Raw genomic sequence first — 19810 nt, 5'->3', positions numbered from 1 at the left:
CTTGTAGTGCCTGTACTGCCTGTACTGCCTGTACAGTCTGTACTGCCTGTACTGCCTGTACTGCCTGTGTGCCTGTACAGTCTGTACTGCCTGTACTGCCTGTACTGTCTGTACTGCCTGTACAGTCTGTACTGCCTGTACTGCCTGTACTGCCTGTGTGCCTGTACTGCCTGTGCTGCCTGTGTGCCTGTACTGCCTGTACTGCCTACACTGCCTGTGTGCCTGTACTGCCTGTACTGCCTGTACTGTCTGTCTGTCTGTACTGCCTGTACTGCCTGTGTGCCTGTACTGCCTGCACTGCCTGTACTGCCTGTCTGCCTGTACAGTCTGTACTGCCTGCACTGCATGTGTGCCTGTACTGACTGTACTGCCTGCACTGCCTGTACAGTCTGTACTGACTGCACTGCCTGCACTGCCTGTACAGTCTGTACTGACTGTCAGCCTGTACTGCCTGTGTGCCTGTACTGCCTGTACTGCCTGTACTGCCTGCACTGCCTGTACTGCCTGTACTGCCTGTCTGCCTGTACAGTCTGTACTGCCTGCACTGCCTGTGTGCCTGTACTGACTGTACTGCCTGCACTGCCTGCACTGCCTGTACTGCCTGTACTGCCTACACTGCCTGCACTGCCTGTACTGCCTGTACTGCCTGTACTGCCTGTCTGCCTGTACAGTCTGTACTGCCTGCACTGCCTGTGTGCCTGTACTGACTGTACTGCCTGCACTGCCTGTACAGTCTGTACTGACTGCACTGCCTGCACTGCCTGTACAGTCTGTACTGACTGTCAGCCTGTACTGCCTGTGTGCCTGTACTGACTGTACTGCCTGTGCTGCCTGTACTGCCTGTACTGCCTGCACTGCCTGTACTGCCTGTACTGCCTGTCTGCCTGTACAGTCTGTACTGCCTGCACTGCCTGTGTGCCTGTACTGACTGTACTGCCTGCACTGCCTGTACTGCCTGTACTGCCTGTACTGCCTGTACTGCCTGTCTGCCTGTACAGTCTGTACTGCCTGCACTGCCTGTGTGCCTGTACTGACTGTACTGCCTGCACTGCCTGCACTGCCTGTACTGCCTGTACTGCCTGTACTGCCTGTCTGCCTGTACAGTCTGTACTGCCTGCACTGCCTGTGTGCCTGTACTGACTGTACTGCCTGCACTGCCTGTACTGCCTGCACTGCCTGTCTGCCTGTACAGTCTGTACTGCCTGCACTGCCTGTGTGCCTGTACTGACTGTACTGCCTGCACTGCCTGTACAGTCTGTACTGACTGCACTGCCTGCACTGCCTGTACAGTCTGTACTGACTGTCAGCCTGTACTGCCTGTGTGCCTGTACTGACTGTACTGCCTGTGCTGCCTGTACTGCCTGTACTGCCTGCACTGCCTGTACTGCCTGTACTGCCTGTCTGCCTGTACAGTCTGTACTGCCTGCACTGCCTGTGTGCCTGTACTGACTGTACTGCCTGCACTGCCTGTACTGCCTGTACTGCCTGCACTGCCTGCACTGCCTGTACTGCCTGTACTGCCTGTACTGCCTGTACAGTCTGTACTGCCTGCACTGCCTGTGTGCCTGTACTGACTGTACTGCCTGCACTGCCTGCACTGCCTGTACAGTCTGTACTGACTGTCAGCCTGTACTGCCTGTGTGCCTGTACTGACTGTACTGCCTGTGCTGCCTGTGCTGCCTGTAACTCCCTGTACCGACTGTACTGCCTGTGTGCCTGTAACTCCCTGTACCGACTGTACTGCCTGTCTGCCTGTCTGCCTGCGCTGCTTGTGCTACCTGTGCTGCCTGTTCTGACTGTACTGCCTTCTGCTACTGCCTGCTCTGCCCAGCAGTCCCTGGATGAGGTGTGACCCTGACACCACCCTGCCCTCCAACCAGCCCCACTCCGCCACTCTCTGAAACTAAGAAAACTGATTTGAAAGTGTTAAAGATGGCACTGTTTTGTGTGTTAAATGTCTTTTCTTGGGTCCCAAGCAAACACTCAGGGCTGAGGGTCAGGCAGGGAGGAGGTCCTGACTGCATTCCTGGCATTTGAACGTGGTTTGAAGGGTTCTCAGCAACGTCTGCCTGCTCCTGCCGGCACCGAGGAGTCCGGGCAGGCGTAGTTGTGCAGGAGTGGAGACTGATGCTGGTGCCATGGGAAGGGGGCAGAGTTGCCCTTTGTGCTGGCAACACAGAGAGGACAATGTTGCTGGGGCCAAAGTCTTGGTGGTTTTGTAGCTCATGGGCTTGGCCACGTGAGCCCAAGCAGTGCAGGTGGGGGTACAGCCCCACGTCCTTCCCTGGGGGCAGAAGCAATTCAGTTTTACTGAGGCAGGTGCTCCCCAAAAGGATGGCAGGCCACCACAGCTATTTAGCTATTGACAGGCTGGAGGAGCTGGGGTTGTTCAGTCTGGAGAAGGTAAGACTCCATGGGAAGCTTAGAGCCCCTTCCGGTCCCTAAAGGGGCTCCAAGTCGGCGGAGAGGGACTTTGGATGAGGCACGTAGCAATAGGACAAGGGATAATGGCTTTAAACTGACACCAGTTTTAGATTGGACATAAGGAAGAAATGCCCTGTGGCGAGGCACTGGCACACGTTTCATAGAGCAGTTGCGGCTGCCCCATCCCTGGCAGTGTCCAGGGTCAAGCTGGACGGGGGTCTGAGCATCCCGGTCCCATAACTGAGGGAGGCAGGACCGCACGTTAACAGCGGCTGCGGGCCCCCGCGCCCCCGAACTACATCTCCCGGCGTGCCCTGCGGCGCGCCGCCGCTGCGCCTGCGCCCCGCTTGGAAGCTTCCAGTCGGCGCGCGAGGTGGCTGCTGGGTAGAAGACGGGCGGTCCCCTCGGCGCCATTTTGTGGCGAGGCAGTGAGAGGGGCTGCGCGGGTGCGCTCGGCGTGTGGTGCCGGACAGTGTTGTGCCGGGTGCCTGCGGATCCTGGGCAGCGGCATGGGCTCGGACAAGCGGTGAGCGGTGGCGGGAGGGCGAGGGGAGACGGGAGACGGGAGGAGGCGGGCAGTGGTGGGGGTTGCGGCGGGCGCTTCACTCTCTGAGCTCGGCCCGCTGTGCCCCGCAGGGTGAGCAGGACGGAGCGGAGCGGCCGCTATGGCTCCATCGTGGAGAGGGAGGACCGCGACGAGCGGGAGTCCCGCAGCCGGCGAAGAGATGACTACAAGCGGTCCAGTGAGGAGCGCCGTGGTGACCGCTATGATGACTATCGCGACTACGATAGTCGAGACTACGACAGCCGAGACTACGACAGCCGTGATAGCCGAGACTGCCGTGACTACGACAGTCGGGACTACGATAGTCGAGACAGCCGGGTCTGCCGGGACTACGACAGTCGCGACAGCCGCGATTGCCGAGACTACGATAGCCGAGATTGCCGCGACTACGACAGCCGGGACAGCCGAGACTACGATTGCCGGGACTACGATAGTCGGGATTGCCGAGACTACGACAGTCGCGATAGCCGAGACTATGATAGAGACTACGACAGCCGCGATTACGATAGCCCCGAGGTGAGCGGGTCGGGCGAGCGGGGTCGGGGGCCGGGGCAGGCACTCCGGGCTCTGCGGGGTGGAGGGCACCGGGAGCGCTGCCCGAGGCCGTGGGGCCCAGCCCCGGGCAGCGGCCGGTGTCCGTGCCGCCGTCCGTTCGTGTGGCACTGTGGGGACGCGCTGCAGGGAATCGCGGTGGCTAATCCTGGGCGCTGGCTTCCAGAGGGAGCGGGAGCGCAGGAACAGCGACAAATCAGAGGACGGATACCATTCCGATGGGGACTACGGAGAGCACGACTACAGGAACGATATTAACGATGAAAAAGAAAGCAAGACCATCATGTTGCGTGGGCTCCCCATCACGGTTACAGAGAACGATGTGAGTAGCCGGGCAGGGCTGTGCCTGCCTTGCCCCCGGGCAGGGCCGTGCCGGAGCGGCTGCTGCCATTTTGTTGAGCGCTGCATCATGGTGGCCCGTCTCCAGCGCCGTCGCGCTGCCATTTTGAGTCCTGAAAGCATTTAAACTCTCAGTGTTAAGTAACAGAGGTCAGTTCAATGTTAACCGGTCCTTTTCAAACGGAACAGCCCATGAATATTCGTTTTTTCACGCGTGTTTGGATGCTTTCCCTAAGAGTGGATTTTAAACTACCTGCTCTTTCCTGCTTTTCTGTATGGGGGGGAGGAGGCAGATTTTTTTTTGCTGCTTCTCCCCCGTTGCTGGGGGAGGGGAGGGGGACAGAGACAATGAGGTGGCACTCACTAGTTTTTCTGGTCTTTATCGAGGCCAGAACTTGTGACCGATGGGGTCACACACAGTCACCGAGCCCCTTAGCCGAGCACAGCCCTGCACAAAGCTGCTTTGTGTGGGCACAGCTGTGGGAGTCAAAATGGCTGCTGCCGAGCTGACAGAGCAAGTACTGACGAGCTTGGTACTTGCTTGTCTAATTTCTTTAATAAAAAGATGTTGAAGCGTTAAAGTTTTTTTTCTTTATGATAATTTTTTAGGGTTTTTTTCTTGCTGGGTTATTTTGGTTACCAAGCTATAAGCCCACAACTGTTACTTGAGGGGTAAAAGCTGAGCTGTCCCAGTTTGTTTTCGGTCAGACTCTGCCTCTGCCGCCAATGTGTTTATGCATTAATTGCTAGCACAGAGAATACTTTTGCACCATTTCTACAATGGATAGTTTTTCCTTTTTTTTTTTTCTTTTGGTCATTTGTTACCCTCTTGATATTGAGGGTTCCTAATCACAATATATTGCTCTAATATTTTCATGAGTGTTTGAAATCAAGTATAGGTTCCTGCATACAAATGAAACAGCCCAGTCAGACATCGCTTAGAACACTTTAGAACAGTTCTTGTTTCTGAGATGGTGATATTGTAGCTCTACAGTTGTGCAATTACTGTAACATAATTTATATGAATGTTTAATTCTGGATGCAGCATGTAGATAATGCACTTTGGAAATTACAGTTGAATTCTTAAGTTAACAGTACTTCTGGTTGTGTACACCATTTACTTTTTTTAATACATTTTTTATAAGATAAATCTACTTTCATTGCTGATATTATTCCCAGTCATCATATAAATGGACAGCTTTAGATAAATTGTGATTCTGCTGAGCAGCCCTGTTGCATGTAATGTAGTTTGAATTCTATGAAAGCTGCTGAAAAACCTTTTGTTTTCTGCTCTAGAATTTAAAAATTGGTTAGTGTTTATTTTTCCTCCATGCCCCTCTGCACAGTGACTTATGTTGCCTGTGCTGCAGCCTAAGCAGCTTTGTTACAGCTCAAGAACTGATGTCTCTTCAGCTTTTTCTTTGATGACATGTTCTTCACAAATCTACTTTATCCTGAAAAACCGATGGGGATCTGTGAGAGGATGAGATTCTTAGCATGAGGCTTAGGTATACATTCATCATGGAGCCTTGCAGTGCAGACTTCTTGTTTTTCATTGCTAGGAGTGAAGGGTATTTAGACATGCAGGGCGAGGGATACCAGCAGAGTTCTTTTTAAAAACTTGGGGTCATGCACAGTCTTTGCCAAATACTGTCCAGATAATCTCAGAACCACAAGACCATAGGGATTCAGATTCTGGATGATGCACTGTCCTGAGTGAGGATTACAGTTAGTTTAGCGTGTAGCAAAAGATTATGTGGACTTGGATGCTCATCATTCGCCTGTTGGGTTCTCAGTAAACATTTTCTTTGTCCCTGAGATAGTGTTGAAAACACTGTTTTGTGTATCTCTTGCATGGTACTGCAAGGTAGGTTACTTCTGTGACCTCTGTTATTTCCCACCAAGTTATGAAAATTTTAACTGTTGGATCAAAATCTCCTGCAGATTCGCGAGCTTATTGAGTCCTTTGAAGGTCCTCAGCCTGCAGACGTGAGGCTGATGAAAAGAAAGACAGGTGAGAGCTCTTAATCCAGTTTTTGACATCGCCTTCCTCTTCCCCAGCCCAAAAGAGTATCCAGAATTGTCCCCAAACTGCAAGCACATGCAATAAAAAAACCCAAAAAACCTGAAAGGTTTGCCATGGCTAAGGAATGTGGCTTTTTGGAAGACTTAGATAGCTGGTCAACATGTTAAAAGAAGTCTGTCTACAGGGGGTTTTGTTAACAGGTGTTGGTAAGTAATAATAGTATAAACCCATTTAATAGTATGTAGTCTGTTGCATGGTTACCCTTAAACATGGATTCAAATCGAGTGAAATGTAGCCAGTTAAGGCAGCTTGGTTCCTTGCCATGGCAAAATAACGAGCAGATCCCAGCAGTTGACGTCGCATTTGTAAAGCTGCTTTGTCATGAAGTAATGAAGCAGTTGGAGAGAGATTCACCTGTTTTAAAGGAACTGACTAACACAAGTATCCCGTCTATATCTGAATGCTGTCTCTAGGTGTAAGCCGTGGTTTCGCCTTCGTGGAGTTTTATCACTTTCAAGATGCTACCAGCTGGATGGAAGCCAATCAGGTTGCTTCACTCACCAAGTCTAGATATTCCTGAAAATGGAACAAGTCTGTACAGTTTAACAAAGAAAAAAAAAAAAAGAAAAAATAGAGGTGGAAGGAGTGGTTTGTTCCATAACAGTGATTTAAAAGAATAAAAGCTTTGTATATATTAAAATTTGTAACATACAAGGTAAAACTAGGAGAAAAAGTTCTACTTTAGTAAAAGGTGCCATTGTTTTAAATGACTTGGTTTCCATTTAATTGGCTCACGAAGATTCGGTTAGTAGTTGTTAGAGAATCCTAGCTTATTTCCACTTAACGTTTCATTCTCTGTTGTCAAGAGAAAACACCACATCTCTGTGATACATTGGTATTAACCCTGAAAGAGAAGTGTCAGTTCTTGGCACTAATCTGTTACCCTGGTTTAAGGGGGGGGAACTGGCTCTTCTAGAGGAAAAACCATGTTCATTGCAAATAAATTAGGCAGAGCGTGAGTTCTCACATCTGTTAGGCTCTGTATTTTGGCTTTTTTGTTACTATGACTTGATAAGGAGCCAAAATGCAGTAAGAATCCTCTGGTTTGTTTTCCCATGAGATTTTCCTGTAGCACTGCAAACAATTTCACTTGCTTTCGCTACTTTTTTGAGTATTCATAACCTATTTTAACAGCAGAACTTAAAAATACTCTCAAAGTGAGCAAATGCATCAAATCACTGACTTTTCTTGCACCTGAATATTTGATGCAGTGGTCCCATGACAGCATAATTGCTGTTTTTCTGCTCTCTTCATGTTACAATAAAGAAATGGCACCATAAATAGGATTCATGGCAGTTCCAGCAGATGAAATTTGTCATACACCTTGTGCTGGAATAGTGTTTGGTAAGTCCCACGCTCTGGGTGATTTCCCCAGCCAGAGAGCAGCTTTCAAATTCTGTTTTCCTGACATGCTGCTCAGTTAGGGCAGGTGGCTGCAGGGGAAAGACTAATACCAAGAAACGAATGCTGAGCATATTTTCAGAAATTGATTGTTTTAATATATACAAAGCTGTACTGATGCATATTATTGAAATATATTCAAATTCACTCCATTAACCAGCCACCTTAGTAGTAGGGAAAACATAGCCTGTCCCCAGCAGCCGGGTTGCTGACTGTTAGATGACAGAATGATGTATTGCAGCTATGCCAGCAGCCTTGTTTCTATGTGTGCACATCCAGTGAGTGCTGGGCCCTCCAACCCTCCCTCCTGCCGGTAGGAGCAATGGCTTTGCCCTATTTAGTTGTGCAGAATGTGAGAGCCTTGTTCATGCTACGTGCTAGATCTGTGTCAGGCCCTGTTATCGGAAAAGCCACTGGTCCTGACACTGTGGTACCTCTGCAGAAAGCCAACCTGCCATAAAAATGGTTCTGCCATTGCAGTGTCTGGGGTGTGGCCTCTAATACGCACTTCCTCAGATGTGCTTCCACCTGTTTGACCAAAATATGTTGATAGCCATATTTTGAAAGGTCATTCTGCATACCCACGCTTGGCAAAGCGTGAGGCTAAGAGTCAAGGCTTCTTAATAGCTGTAAATTCCTAACTCCTCTGAAGTCAGAGGACGTGCTGAAAGCATTATGAACTTTTCCTACCCCTGGAGAAGCTTCACGTGCAGTCTAGTTACTCATTTTGGAGAGCTCCTGCCTGAATGAAGAACACAAACCTCTTGTGCAGGCTTCCAATTGAACTGATGCAATAGTCAAATGAAACCACTCTTGAGTTACGTTTCCGTTGATGGCACTTGTAATCCAGCCTTCAAGAAGTCTAAGCAGGGTCCCTTTGGGAGGAATTACTGTATTTTCAAGGGGACACTTCTGAAGTGTGCTTGGAAAAGTAAATTCAAATGCGGTTAAAAAGTGTGGGGTGTTTGGAGTAGGGGATGAAGTGAAGCAGTCACCTAAGGACATGTTTAAAAAGTCGCTCAGTGCTATACCAGAAGTGAATAGAAATGTGGGGGCAAAGAGACTCCTAAAAATGTGTTAATCTGAACGCAGCAGATTAGGACTCTGTCTCCTTCGAGACACTTTCTGGTTCCATGTCAGCGTTTAGTGTTTGCCAGCTTTTTCAACACTCCCTGATTCTGTTTATCTTTGCTCCACATCCCATTCTCTTACTGCCCTCGTCCTCCTCTCTGCAGGATTGGATGGGCAGGGTGTAGGTGGCGGTGGTTGTCCTCCACATCCTCCCCATATGTTGTCCATTTAATTCAGGAGCACTGATTCCTCCGAAGGGTGCTCTGCCATGGGAAAATGGACATGTGTGTCTTGATACAGGAATAATTGAAACCATTTTTTTTGCAGAAAAAGCTGGTGATTCAGGGGAAGCAGATTGCAATGCACTACAGCAACCCAAGGCCTAAATTTGAGGACTGGCTCTGCAACAAGGTACAACACGTGTTTTTATGGGAGAGTTTGTCTTGGCTCTAGAGCTCTCCACTTGCTCAGTTGTTGAAAGAAAGTGACACCTGAATCAAACCTGCTCTTGTTCCCCATAAAGTTAAATTATTCTCCAGCATGTGCTCCCTTTTAGCATTGTGCTTCTTGTAGTAGTCACTGTGCCTGGGATTGTAAGCTTAAGACCACACAGTTAACTAACTTGGGATGACTAGGGAGAAAGTAGCTGGGATGTTCTGAAAAGCAGCTGTGGTGCAAATAAGGGTGGCTTTTAATGTTCTGGATTATTCTGGTGGGTTTAGCTTTGTTGTGTTACTTTGTGTGAATGTCTGGGTTTTTTTGGTATACAGCAAATGCAGCGTTATTAAAATTATCCAAGTTCTTACCAGGCTTCTTTTGTTTGTCACAGTGCTGCCTTTACAACTTCAGAAGGAGGCTAAAATGCTTCCGCTGTGGAGCGGACAAATTCGGTACGTTACCGTGATCTCTCTTACGTTTGGTTTTGTGGGAAGCTTTCTGGTCTATGTAGGCAGCAGAGTTCTGTGTAGGTTCTAGACTGACTTATGAAATACTGAGCTTTAAGTGAACGAGCCATGTCCTGACTGAAATATTTTTTCTTCTTACAAAGATTCAGAACAGGAGGTACCACCTGGAGCAGCAGAAGCCGTTCAGTCTGTGGATTATTACTGTGATAGTAAGTGATCTTTGACTTACTCTAGAATGTGAAATGTAAACATGGGTACTAAAAATCCTTCCCGTACCTCAGCCTCCCAGCTGAAAGACTTGAAACACTCTGCAAAGCCATGGTGTGCACTGCTAATGTCCTACTTTTTCTCCTCAGCCATCATTCTCCGAAACATTGCTCCTCACACAGTAGTGGAATCCATCATGACTGCCTTGTCTCCGTATGCATCTCTGGCAGTCAATAATATTCGTCTTATCAAAGACAAGCAGACTCAGCAGAACAGAGGCTTTGCATTTGTGCAGCTGTCTTCTGCCATGGTGAGGACCTTACTGGTGTTCTGGAGAGAAACAGCTGGTTAACCTCCTTCTCTCACTGCAGCACTTAGAGCCCTGAGCTGTCTGAAGGACTGGCCCCCTTCAAGGAATGTTGGTGTGGATACAGTGTGTTAAAGCTGATGATAGGTAGCTGCAGTTTGAAAGAATGTGGTGGGATGTTGGAAGCACATTGAAAAGCTATTTTTGTAGCAGAGTGCTGTTCTGGATTGCACCTTAGCTTTGTGCTTGGATTGCAAAAATAATGGTGTGGGGTTGTACTTTGTTGACAGATTGTAAGATCTGGGGCATACGGTGTGGGAGCAGGTGCATGGAATTAGGCTTCTTCCACCTTGAAAAGAGAGGAGGAGGCAGATGTTGCTCTTCTCAGCAGCATCCAGTGGGAGGGTGCAGGGACAAGAGAAAAATATTCTCAAGGATACATAAGGATGGGACAATAGGCAACAGCCATAAATTGAAATACAGGAGATGGCAGTGAGGTACAATAAAAGCCTCCTAAGGTTCAGGGAGGTCTTATGCTGGCATGGGGTCCCTGAAGGGCAGTGAATTTCTGTTCCTGGAGGTGGATGTGACACTGAGGGATGTGGTGTAGTGGTGGACTTGGCAATGCTGGGTTAACAGTTGGACTCGATGATTTTCAAGATCCTTTCCAGCCTAAATGGTTCCGTGAGTCTGTACACCAGACTCGAGCAGCAGTGTGATTTGTTTGGACCTGCTTTAGTCAGCAGAAAGCAGGTGGTTAGATTAAACCAGGTGCCTGATCTCAGTTTTTGCTGATGTCCTGTTTGGAATAATTTGGATCTTGATAAAGCTAAGATTTTTGGAACATATTTAATATTTAGTGACCCAGGGAAATGCTCAGTATTTTCACATGGGCTGTTATAGGTCTCACTGTACTCTTCTGCATGCGTGTAATATGAGGAGATGGAGGTGTTTTTACATCTCTAGCTCTTTTCTGTGGCTGTACATGAAAAGGTGGAATTTGGGGAACTTCTGAATCCCCCTCAGTAAACTGCCTTTCATAATAATGAGTATTTTTTGTTGTAGGATGCTTCTCAACTGCTACAGATTTTACAAAGTCTTCAGCCACCGTTAAAAATTGATGGCAAAACAATTGGTGTTGACTTTGCAAAGAGTGCCAGAAAGTGAGTTGTGATAGCAGTCAATTGCACTTTTGGTTTTTGCTTTTTTTTTTATTTACACACCCACCCTTTCCCTTTATATTGGATGGTTTCTTCGTGTCACCCAGACTTGTACTAAGCTGATTCTAACTCCGAAGTTTTGCTTCCCTTAAGTCACTCATGTTGCATGCATCCTGCTCCTCACTGTGTATGAGAAGAGTGAAAGCAGTGTTCCCCACACCCCTGTTTCCAGTCCTCTGAAGATAACACCGTAACTGCTTGTGTGCACAGCACATTTGTTTCCTTGGAGACCTCCTGACTTGTTACTGGCTCTACAACAATGAACCTGAAGTTCCTTTACTTGCCAAGCAGTGTTTTGGCTCGTTCATTACATCACAAATGTTCTGTAACTGCCAAGAAATCCATGTGTGAGGGGCAGACTCCACCTCCTTGCATGGGAGACACTTGAGAAAAAAGCAATACTTACTCAGGTGCCTGATTTTTGTGATTGCAGAGACCTGCTTCTTCCAGATGGTAACAGAGTCAGCGCCTTCTCTGTGGCAAGCACAGCCATTGCTGCAGCTCAGTGGTCATCCACTCAGGTATGATTTGGAGACTGTTCCTCATAGTCTTGCTTTCCTGAAAATTAAAATGCAGCCCGTGTAATTGCCCTGCTGGCCCCTTGCTTGGTTGAACTGTTTAATCGTAGATCCAGCTATGACACGTCCACTCCACAATCAGTTTGGAGCCTAGGCAGTGGGATGCATGAAATTCTTTAATAAGGTAGTTGAGCTCTCCCTGACAAAAATTACCCTCTTGAATTTCAGCCACAGACTGGAGAGGGCAGCACCCTTGACTACAGCTACCTCCAGTCAGGACAGGATGGATACTCACAGTATGCTCAGGTTAGTAGGAGAGATTGTGCTCTAACCAGTTGTCATAAATTTGGGTATGCAAATTATTCACCTTGTGTTGTCATTCATTTCCCTTTGCAGTATTCCCAGGACTATCAACAGTACTACCAAAATCAAGGAGGAGTGTTGGACACAGACACAGCTACCATATCAGGTAGTGCTTCCTGCATCTGAGAAGCAGTTGTTTGTAATGATAATTTTGCAGTAGTGATAGTATTTTGCCTCAGCCTTTTATGTTATTTTGCTGTGTAAAAGAAGACTTGGTTCATTTTGCTCTCAGGATGCCTGAATTAGTAGAGAACTGTAACACATTTGTTGAAGTGGAACCTCTTGTGCAAGATTAGAGAGAAGCCTCAGTTTCAGACTATTGACAAAGGCCTTGAACTTATGAGAGCTGTGTAAGCAGCTCTAGCAAATGTTCAGCACTAACAGCTGTAGAGGCCAGGAATTGCTGATTTTGGGAGCAGAATATTGCCTCCTGAAAAGGAAACTACTCCTTGTCTGGGTAGAAGATACCTACTGTGTATATATCTCCTGTTGAACGTTTATTGCCTTGTTTGACTGCTGGAGCTGGAACTAGTAGCTGAAACTATAAACAAAGTAATTTTAGCTCTAGGATGCGGAACTGTTTTACAAATTAGTTGGCTTATGCATTGCTGCTCTCTTTTGGCAGGAGCTCCGGTCACTACCACCACAGCAGCAGTTGTGTCCCAGAGTCCTCAGCTGTATAATCAGCAGACAAACTCACCTGACTCTCCGGTAATTACAGCGCTGATGAGCCCTTGCTTTCAAAGCCTGGGATATGTGGCTTAGTTGTAGCCTTTGCTTTTTAAAGTGGGTGGTACGGCAAAGCTTCTGAGTGTCCATGGGTTAGTCACAGTGCTTGTGCTCATAAGTCACCTGCCGTTTCTTCTCTGTGCTGGTTTTGTTCCTTGCTAAAGGTGAGTGCCAAGCGTGCTGGTGAGGAGGAGTTAGCTGTCGTACGCGTGGGGTGCGCTGCTCACGCCTTGGCTCGCTGTCCTTGTTTTCTTGGTGACAGATTTTCTAATTGAGGTTTGTGGTTTGGGTTTTTTTCAGACACAATCAGCACCACCTACCACTAGCACTCAGGCACAGGCGGCTCCTCCGACTGGCGTGGTGCCTGGAACCAAGTACGGTAAGTGCTCGGGAGCTGCTCTTGGGGACAGGTTTCTGTCACTGTAGCAAGAGAGACTCGGCTTTGGCCAAGTGCTCCATGACCGTGTCATGGTGAAGCTGCTCCTGGAGAGTGTTGGCTGCACGGGTGATTAAGAGCCCTTTACAGACGTGTCTGCCATCGTGGCTGCTATAATCTCCGAATTTTACCTGAAATGTAGAAAGATACCTGTCTGAATTCGTCTGGAACGACCATGTCCCACACTTTAATTTTTTTACAGCTGTCCCTGATACTTCCACCTACCAATATGATGAATCTTCAGGATATTATTATGATCCTATAACAGGGCTCTACTATGATCCTAATTCCCAGGTAAACACAAGTTCTTCCCACATGTCTTAACTGTTAAGGTCCATTAGTTCCTTATCTCTCATCATACGAGTGACATTTGAAGTGCACGACATACCAAATGTTGCAGATAACTCAGCGCTGTGTGTAGGGCTGGGACTTGATTTCCCTCTGGTATAGCCCTGCATTTTTCTCTCCTTTTCCTTAATTTTCCTCCACGTTTGGCCCATATAGGATTAGCACTTGTCACAGCCACTGTAACTGAGCTATTTCGTTGCGGAGTGCCCAGCAAAGTGCACCCAGCTCTGGGCTCTGGTGGGTCGTCTCTTGGGAGAAGCAAAAGATGCTCCATAGTGCTGTTGGGCAGAACTGCCTGTGTGTGGGGACAGAGGCTTCAGCCACTTTCTGCCTTTTGACTCCTCTGTGGAGTCTGCAAAACTTGTTTGGACTCTACAAAACGCCTTCCCGTGTGGTGCAGTAGTGTGAATCAGCTTGCTTGGGTTCTCCCGTGGACACTGAGCTCCTGTGAGGTGTTTAACTGTCTGCCTATCCTTCCCTCTGGCAGTATTACTACAATGCCTTAACCCAGCAGTACCTGTACTGGGATGGCGAAAAGGAGACCTACATGCCTGCAGCAGAAGGTGTCACATACCAACAGACGGCTACCACAACCACCACCAAAGAAGTGAAAGAGAAGAAAGAGAAGCCTAAAAGTAAAACAGCCCAACAGGTAACAGAATGGGATCATAACTGGGATAAAGTCTTCTCTGTGGAATGGGATAGTATTTCTCCTTTTTCATGACAAAGGAAATCCTAGGTTATTCAGTGGGGATGCATGCGTTCAGTTTGCAGGCATTGCGGGGGGCTGAGGAGAGGTGGAGTTGGCAAGGCTGCAGTGCAGAAATAAGCTCTGCATAGGAGGAGTGCTTATGGAATCCTGCCAGGATCAGTGGGAGTATAACTGAGCCGTCACTTAGAGGATTAGCTTGATAAGAAGGGTTTGTACAGTAAAAGCAGCAAGCTGTGTTATCTTTGAACACCGTATACAGGGAAACAGCTGCACTACATCCAGTGTCCCGTGGTTTAAAAATAAAAGGTAGTGGGTTGACTTGTTCTGAAGCTGCATGTGAGATTGAGTACATGTCATAAGAGATTGATAGCTTTGAGAGGAGCTGTGTGAGCAAACCACTCTGCATTTCAGATTGCTAAAGACATGGAGCGCTGGGCAAAGAGTTTGAACAAGCAGAAAGAGAACTTCAAGAATAGCTTCCAGCCACTGAGTACCAGGGAGGAGGAGCGGAAGGAGTCAGCAGCTGCAGATGCAGGCTTTGCCCTCTTTGAGAAAAAGGTGAAGGTGCTGGCAGTGGTGTGAGGTGGGGGGTCGTGTGACAGAGCTCCCTGCTCACGGCATTCTTGTCTCATCCAGGGAGCTCTGTCTGAGCGACAGCAGATCCTGCCAGAGGTGTTGAAAAACGGGGATGATGAAAATCCACTAAAGGTGAGTATGGTAGAGGAGCTCCAGCCAGTACTTGCTTTCTAACTTGGATTCCCATGGTATCACCTGTAAAAAGTGGTGCTGGTGGTTGCAGTGGTGTGGTACAAGTGCAGTAGGCTGGGTGACTCAGATACACAGAGGACAGCTGTGATTCTTTCTAGCCTCAAGCTCAGTTTGGGTTTTGAGGTTTCTACATAGGCTGTACTTAAAAGTATTGTTTGGCTAGTGGGAGCTGTCTTGCAGCCACTGTGGTATGTATTTCTTTTGAGTTGCAGTGCTGTTGAAGTGTGGGCCCAGTACTTAATAGAACAAGGACCCTTGCAACAGAGGTGGCAGAGAAGGCTGAAATACTGAACTCCTTTGTTTTAGTCTTCACTGTCAAGGCCAGCCGTTAGGAATCCCTGACCCTGGGGAACATGAGTAAAAGAAGTGGTACTGTGAGGGTGACTGAGCACTGGAAAGGTTTCCTAGAGAGGCTGTGGAGTCTCCTTCCCTGGAGATACTCAGAGGTCATCATGACACAGTCCTGAGCAGTATGTGCTAGTGGGGGACCCTGTTTAAGCAGGGAGGTTGGACTGGATGACGTGTTGTGGTCCCATCCACCCTCAAGTATTCTGTGATTTCATCCTTAGTAGTGGGAGCATGCTGTTCCTCCTGTGACACACATCTGCAGCCTGTGTTCCCTCTTTGTGCTGTCTGAACTGTGGTGGCACTGTTGCAGTCCCCTTCATGCTGTCTTGGCTTTTCAGCGCGGCCTTGTGGCTGCCTACAGTGGTGACAGCGATAACGATGAGGACTTACTGGAAAGAATGGAGAATGAGGAGGAGAAGCTGACTGACTGGAAGAAGATGGCTTGTCTGCTGTGTAGAAGGCAGTTCCCAAACAAAGATGCTCTTATTCGACACCAACAGCTGTCTGACTTGCACAAGGTAGTTACACTGTGTGGTGAGGAAAATACTTGGTTGTCATAATTCAGTGCGTAAAGCAAAGCCACGAGGCATGTTGCTGTATGGAAAACTATTTCTCTTAAAGTGAAAATCTGCAAGTGAATTGTTGCTCTCCCAAAAGTCAGCTGCTTAAGAAGAGCTGTTGTGCATTTCATGTTAAAGGGAATCTTTCTCCTTGTTTCAGCAAAACATGGATATCTATAGGAGATCAAAGCTTTCTGAGCAGGAACTTGAAGCCTTGGAGCTGCGTGAGAGAGAGGTCAGTGTTGAGATTGAGCAGATGAGTAGCTAATGGAAAACCTGCACAGGTGATCTGTTGAGCTCTCCTTATCCCGACGCACGTCACTTGAGATAATCCTAGTAAGCCAACCGCTTTTCCAGTCAAGGTTCAGAGCTGCCGTGTTACATGGAGGGAAGTGTCCCATATCCCACAGCTATGGCTTAACAGGGAAGGCTCATTCCATCTTTAGCTCAGGGCTGCCACTAGAAACCTGCGAGTCTCTTCCTGCCCCAGTGCTGGTTCAGATGGTGCTCCAGGGACTTGGGTCTGTGGCTCTGCTCTTGGTGGTGTTAGTATTAGTGGGCTGCAGTCTACAGCGTTTATCTGATTCCCATAGCTCAAAGATGAACAAAAGTGTCTTGAAATCCATGCTAACTGTAGTTGCTTTGTGCAGATGAAATACAGAGACAGAGCAGCTGAGAGGCGGGAAAAGTACGGCATCCCTGAGCCCCCGGAGCCCAAGCGCAAGAAGGTCTACGATGCAGGCACAGTGTACGTATCTGAAAGCTCCTCAGCAGCTGCCTCAATGCACCGTGAGCAGTGTGGGTAACTTGTTAACTCACCTCTTCTTCCCACAGCAATTACGAGCAGCCCACCAAAGATGGCCTTGACAACAGTAATATAGGGAACAAGATGCTGCAGGCCATGGGCTGGAGGGAAGGTTCAGGCTTGGGAAGAAAATGCCAGGGCATCACAGCACCCATTGAGGTAAGTGAAGAGGAGTTGTCTCCTTGAGGAGATTTGGTGCCTTTGTTTTTTTCGTTTTTAACCACAAGCACTTGCTGCTGAAGAGCTCTGAAGGAATAAACTGCCAGCCACAGCAAAGCTGCCTCTGTTTATGTTGGCTCCTGCTCATGTTTGTCCCATCGGATGCTGAAGCAGAGGCAGGGCCATGCCTTTCTCCCTTTGGTACTTGACTGCTGAGGTGCTGTGGCCCCAGTCCCTTAGGGGTGGCTGCCCTCCCTCCAGTCACTGCGTTTCCTGGCTTTGCCTGTGCTCCAGGTTGTGCTGTGCAGTCAAAGTGGGGTCAGAGTAGAGTGAAGCCAGTGAGGGTGTGGTGTTAGGTATACTCCAGCCTCTTGCTGTCTGTGGTGGTATTTATGGCTGTAGGGATCCCCAGGGAGGCTTGGGAAACTGGCTGGATTGATGGGATTTCTGATTGTGCCATCATGGTGGTCTGGCCACTCGCTGCAGAGCTGAAGTGTGTCTCTCTTCCCTTGCAGGCCCAAGTACGAATGAGAGGAGCTGGCTTGGGAGCCAAGGGCAGCTCCTACGGTGTCTCCACAGCAGATTCGTACAAAGATGCGGTGCGGAAAGCCATGTTCGCTCGCTTCACGGAGATGGAGTAACCCCTCTGGCCTGCAAAGCACTTCGTTGTTAGCAAGAACTGACTGTTAAACTCGGTAGCCTTGGTGACCTGGCTGTATCCTGGTTTTGGTTTAGAGTTGACCATTTCATTCCCTTGGACGTTGTTCCCTGCTCAGCATGTAACAAACACTTCCATGAGCAGATTGTTTGAACTGACCCAACTTCATGCTGGAGAGCTCCTGGTTTCGACCAAAGGGGGATGGCTGATCTTTGTATGGTCGTGTATATAGTGTAATGTATTCTGTGTTTTAGCCTGTTGTCCAGGTGCTGCTCCTGCCCTCTGGAGCAGCAGCAGGACCTGTTAGCTGTGCTTTCAAACTGTCTCTGCTCTCCTTTTGTTGTATTGTCTGTCTGGGTTTTTTTGAGAATTTTCCTGTACATTTTGTATGATACATCTTTGTATAGACTTTTTGAAGACTTTGATTCTAGTTGCCAATTTGGCTCATTTCCAAATGAAATACATCCAAAAATTACCCTATTTCTGTTTCTCGGTGGGTGAATGAAGAATTAAGTTGCCAGTGCTACTTGTCCTTTCTGTCATTCTGCTTCTTCCTTGATGAGACTTCATCCTGGAGTCTCTGTTCTGTGCAGCTCTTCACTCGCCTCCCTCCTTTCATCCCTGTGCTGTGCGTTGTTCTCAGCATCTTTCTCACAGCTCCAGTGTGGATGGTGGCTGGTGGAGCATCAGATCTCTCTGTAGCCCTTCTTGCTGTAGGAGCAGGAGAGTCTGTGCTTGCCCAGGCCCCCCTGGGTGTTAGGTGCTGGTCCTGTGGTGGGCAGGGGGCTGGCAGGGAGTGGGGTGCCGTGTGGCACCTCTGGGAAGGTTTGTGTGCTCCACCTTGGCTTCTGGCACACCTCGATGCTGTGGGGGGCTGTGGCCAGCTGGGTGAGGGGAGGACGGGGTTCACTGGAGGTGTCTGCAGCTGTCCTGTTGCTGCCTTTCTGTTCCTCTGCCTGTGCTGTGCCTTGTTCACATTCCTCTTCCCAAGAGCCAAGATGAGCAGAGTGGGTCTCAGCCCTGAGCTCTGCCTTTGCTGATGCTGTTGGCTGTGGGTCTTGCTCAGCTTCCACACAAAGCTGAGCCAGCAGTGGGCTTTCCTACTGTCCAGGTGGGCATAGGAAGGGGTAGAATGAAGCAGGGCAGCTTCACCACTCGTGCTTGGGGCAGAGTCCTTCTGGGGGTCAAGGCCAGCACCCTGTGGCTGCTTTTTGGAGTGGGTGGATCCTGCTTTGCAGGCTGCTGCAGCTGTACTTGTGTCCCTATTGCACGGTCAGGCCCCTGCCTGATTTTTTTAGGGGTGCCTGGCTTGGGGTTAGCCACGGTGGGGAATCCCCCCCACCTCTGCCTCAGGACCGGGGCTGCAGGGCTTGGGGTCCCTGCTGGAGTCCCCGGGCCGTTCCACCAGGTGGCAGGCGTGGCCCGGCTGTGACAGCTTGTGGAATATTTCATCTATGCAGGACTGCCGAGCGTCGCCGGGGCCCCAGGGCTTCATCCTAGCGTGTGACATTCCCTCTTCGGCTCCACAGAGGAAGCCGAGTGGCTTGAAACAACCTAGAAGTGCTAGCTCCCTGCCGCAGCTTCCCCCGAGGGTGATGGCAGAGAAGGCAGGCCTGGTGCACTGCGACAGTGCCCCGTGTGCCTGCGGCAGCCTCCCCCCACTCCCCTCCCGTGTGTCCCGGCTGGCGACACAGCGAAGTGCTTTGCTGCTCTGGGCTGTAAATGGGGGGTCTGTTTCCCAGCAGGTGGGTTCGAGGGATCGATAAAGTGCATTTGTGTAGCTCAGCTTCTTCCCAGCCCAATCGATCCCTGTCCCAGTGCATCCTCCTGATGAGGGGTGATGCTGCGGACACAGGGGGAGGGCCTGCAGTGGGCACAGCACAGTGGTCTGTCAGGTTCGCTCCCTCCTTGCTGCAGCAAAATGCTGCCCCAGTGCCAAGAGCTGAGCCAGCCCCAGCTGGTACCTCCTGCAGAGCAGTTGCAGTGGGGAGCCAGCAGCATTCCATGGGGGCACAGGGAGCTGCTTGTGGGGATAACTGCTAGAATGGGGCGCCCAAAGCAGGGTCCTCTGCTGGGGCAAGGCTTTAATGGGGTCCTGGGCTTGCAGCCACCCCCTTTTGGTTAGATGGGTTAAAGCCCCCCTTCCTGGGTTAAGGCACTGCTGCTGGGTGCCCAGGGAACAGGAGAAGCTGGGGGGGTTGCATGCAGCTCCACCACTTCCAGGCATGCCCCCGAACCCCATGCCAAGCGCTGGAGCGGGGCATGGAGGCACCGCTGCCTGCCAGCACCCGCGCCTCCAATTTAGGCAGCACAGCGCGGCTGTTCGTGA

At 49.3% G+C, this 19810-nt stretch overlaps 1 protein-coding gene across 1 annotated transcript; it reads left to right on the top strand.

Annotated features, from left to right (window-relative positions):
• Nucleotides 1–2815: 2815 nt before the first annotated feature.
• RBM5 (RNA binding motif protein 5) lies at nt 2816–18004 on the top strand. Its single transcript, XM_032120421.1, has 24 exons — nt 2816–2950; nt 3061–3505; nt 3708–3863; nt 5825–5894; nt 6380–6453; nt 8766–8849; nt 9268–9328; nt 9487–9552; nt 9700–9860; nt 10923–11020; nt 11511–11598; nt 11824–11901; nt 11992–12064; nt 12584–12669; nt 12988–13066; nt 13326–13417; nt 13959–14123; nt 14595–14741; nt 14820–14891; nt 15638–15817; nt 16020–16094; nt 16510–16607; nt 16694–16823; nt 17339–18004. Exons 1-24 carry the CDS (start codon nt 2934–2936, stop codon nt 17462–17464), a joined length of 2721 nt encoding a protein of 906 aa, XP_031976312.1. The 5' UTR covers nt 2816–2933; the 3' UTR covers nt 17465–18004.
• Nucleotides 18005–19810: the final 1806 nt, after the last annotated feature.

Source organism: Corvus moneduloides, chromosome 11, assembly GCF_009650955.1.
Source record: "Corvus moneduloides isolate bCorMon1 chromosome 11, bCorMon1.pri, whole genome shotgun sequence".
Classification (NCBI taxonomy): domain Eukaryota; kingdom Metazoa; phylum Chordata; class Aves; order Passeriformes; family Corvidae; genus Corvus; species Corvus moneduloides.
This window is presented reverse-complemented; position numbering and strand designations above follow the sequence as displayed.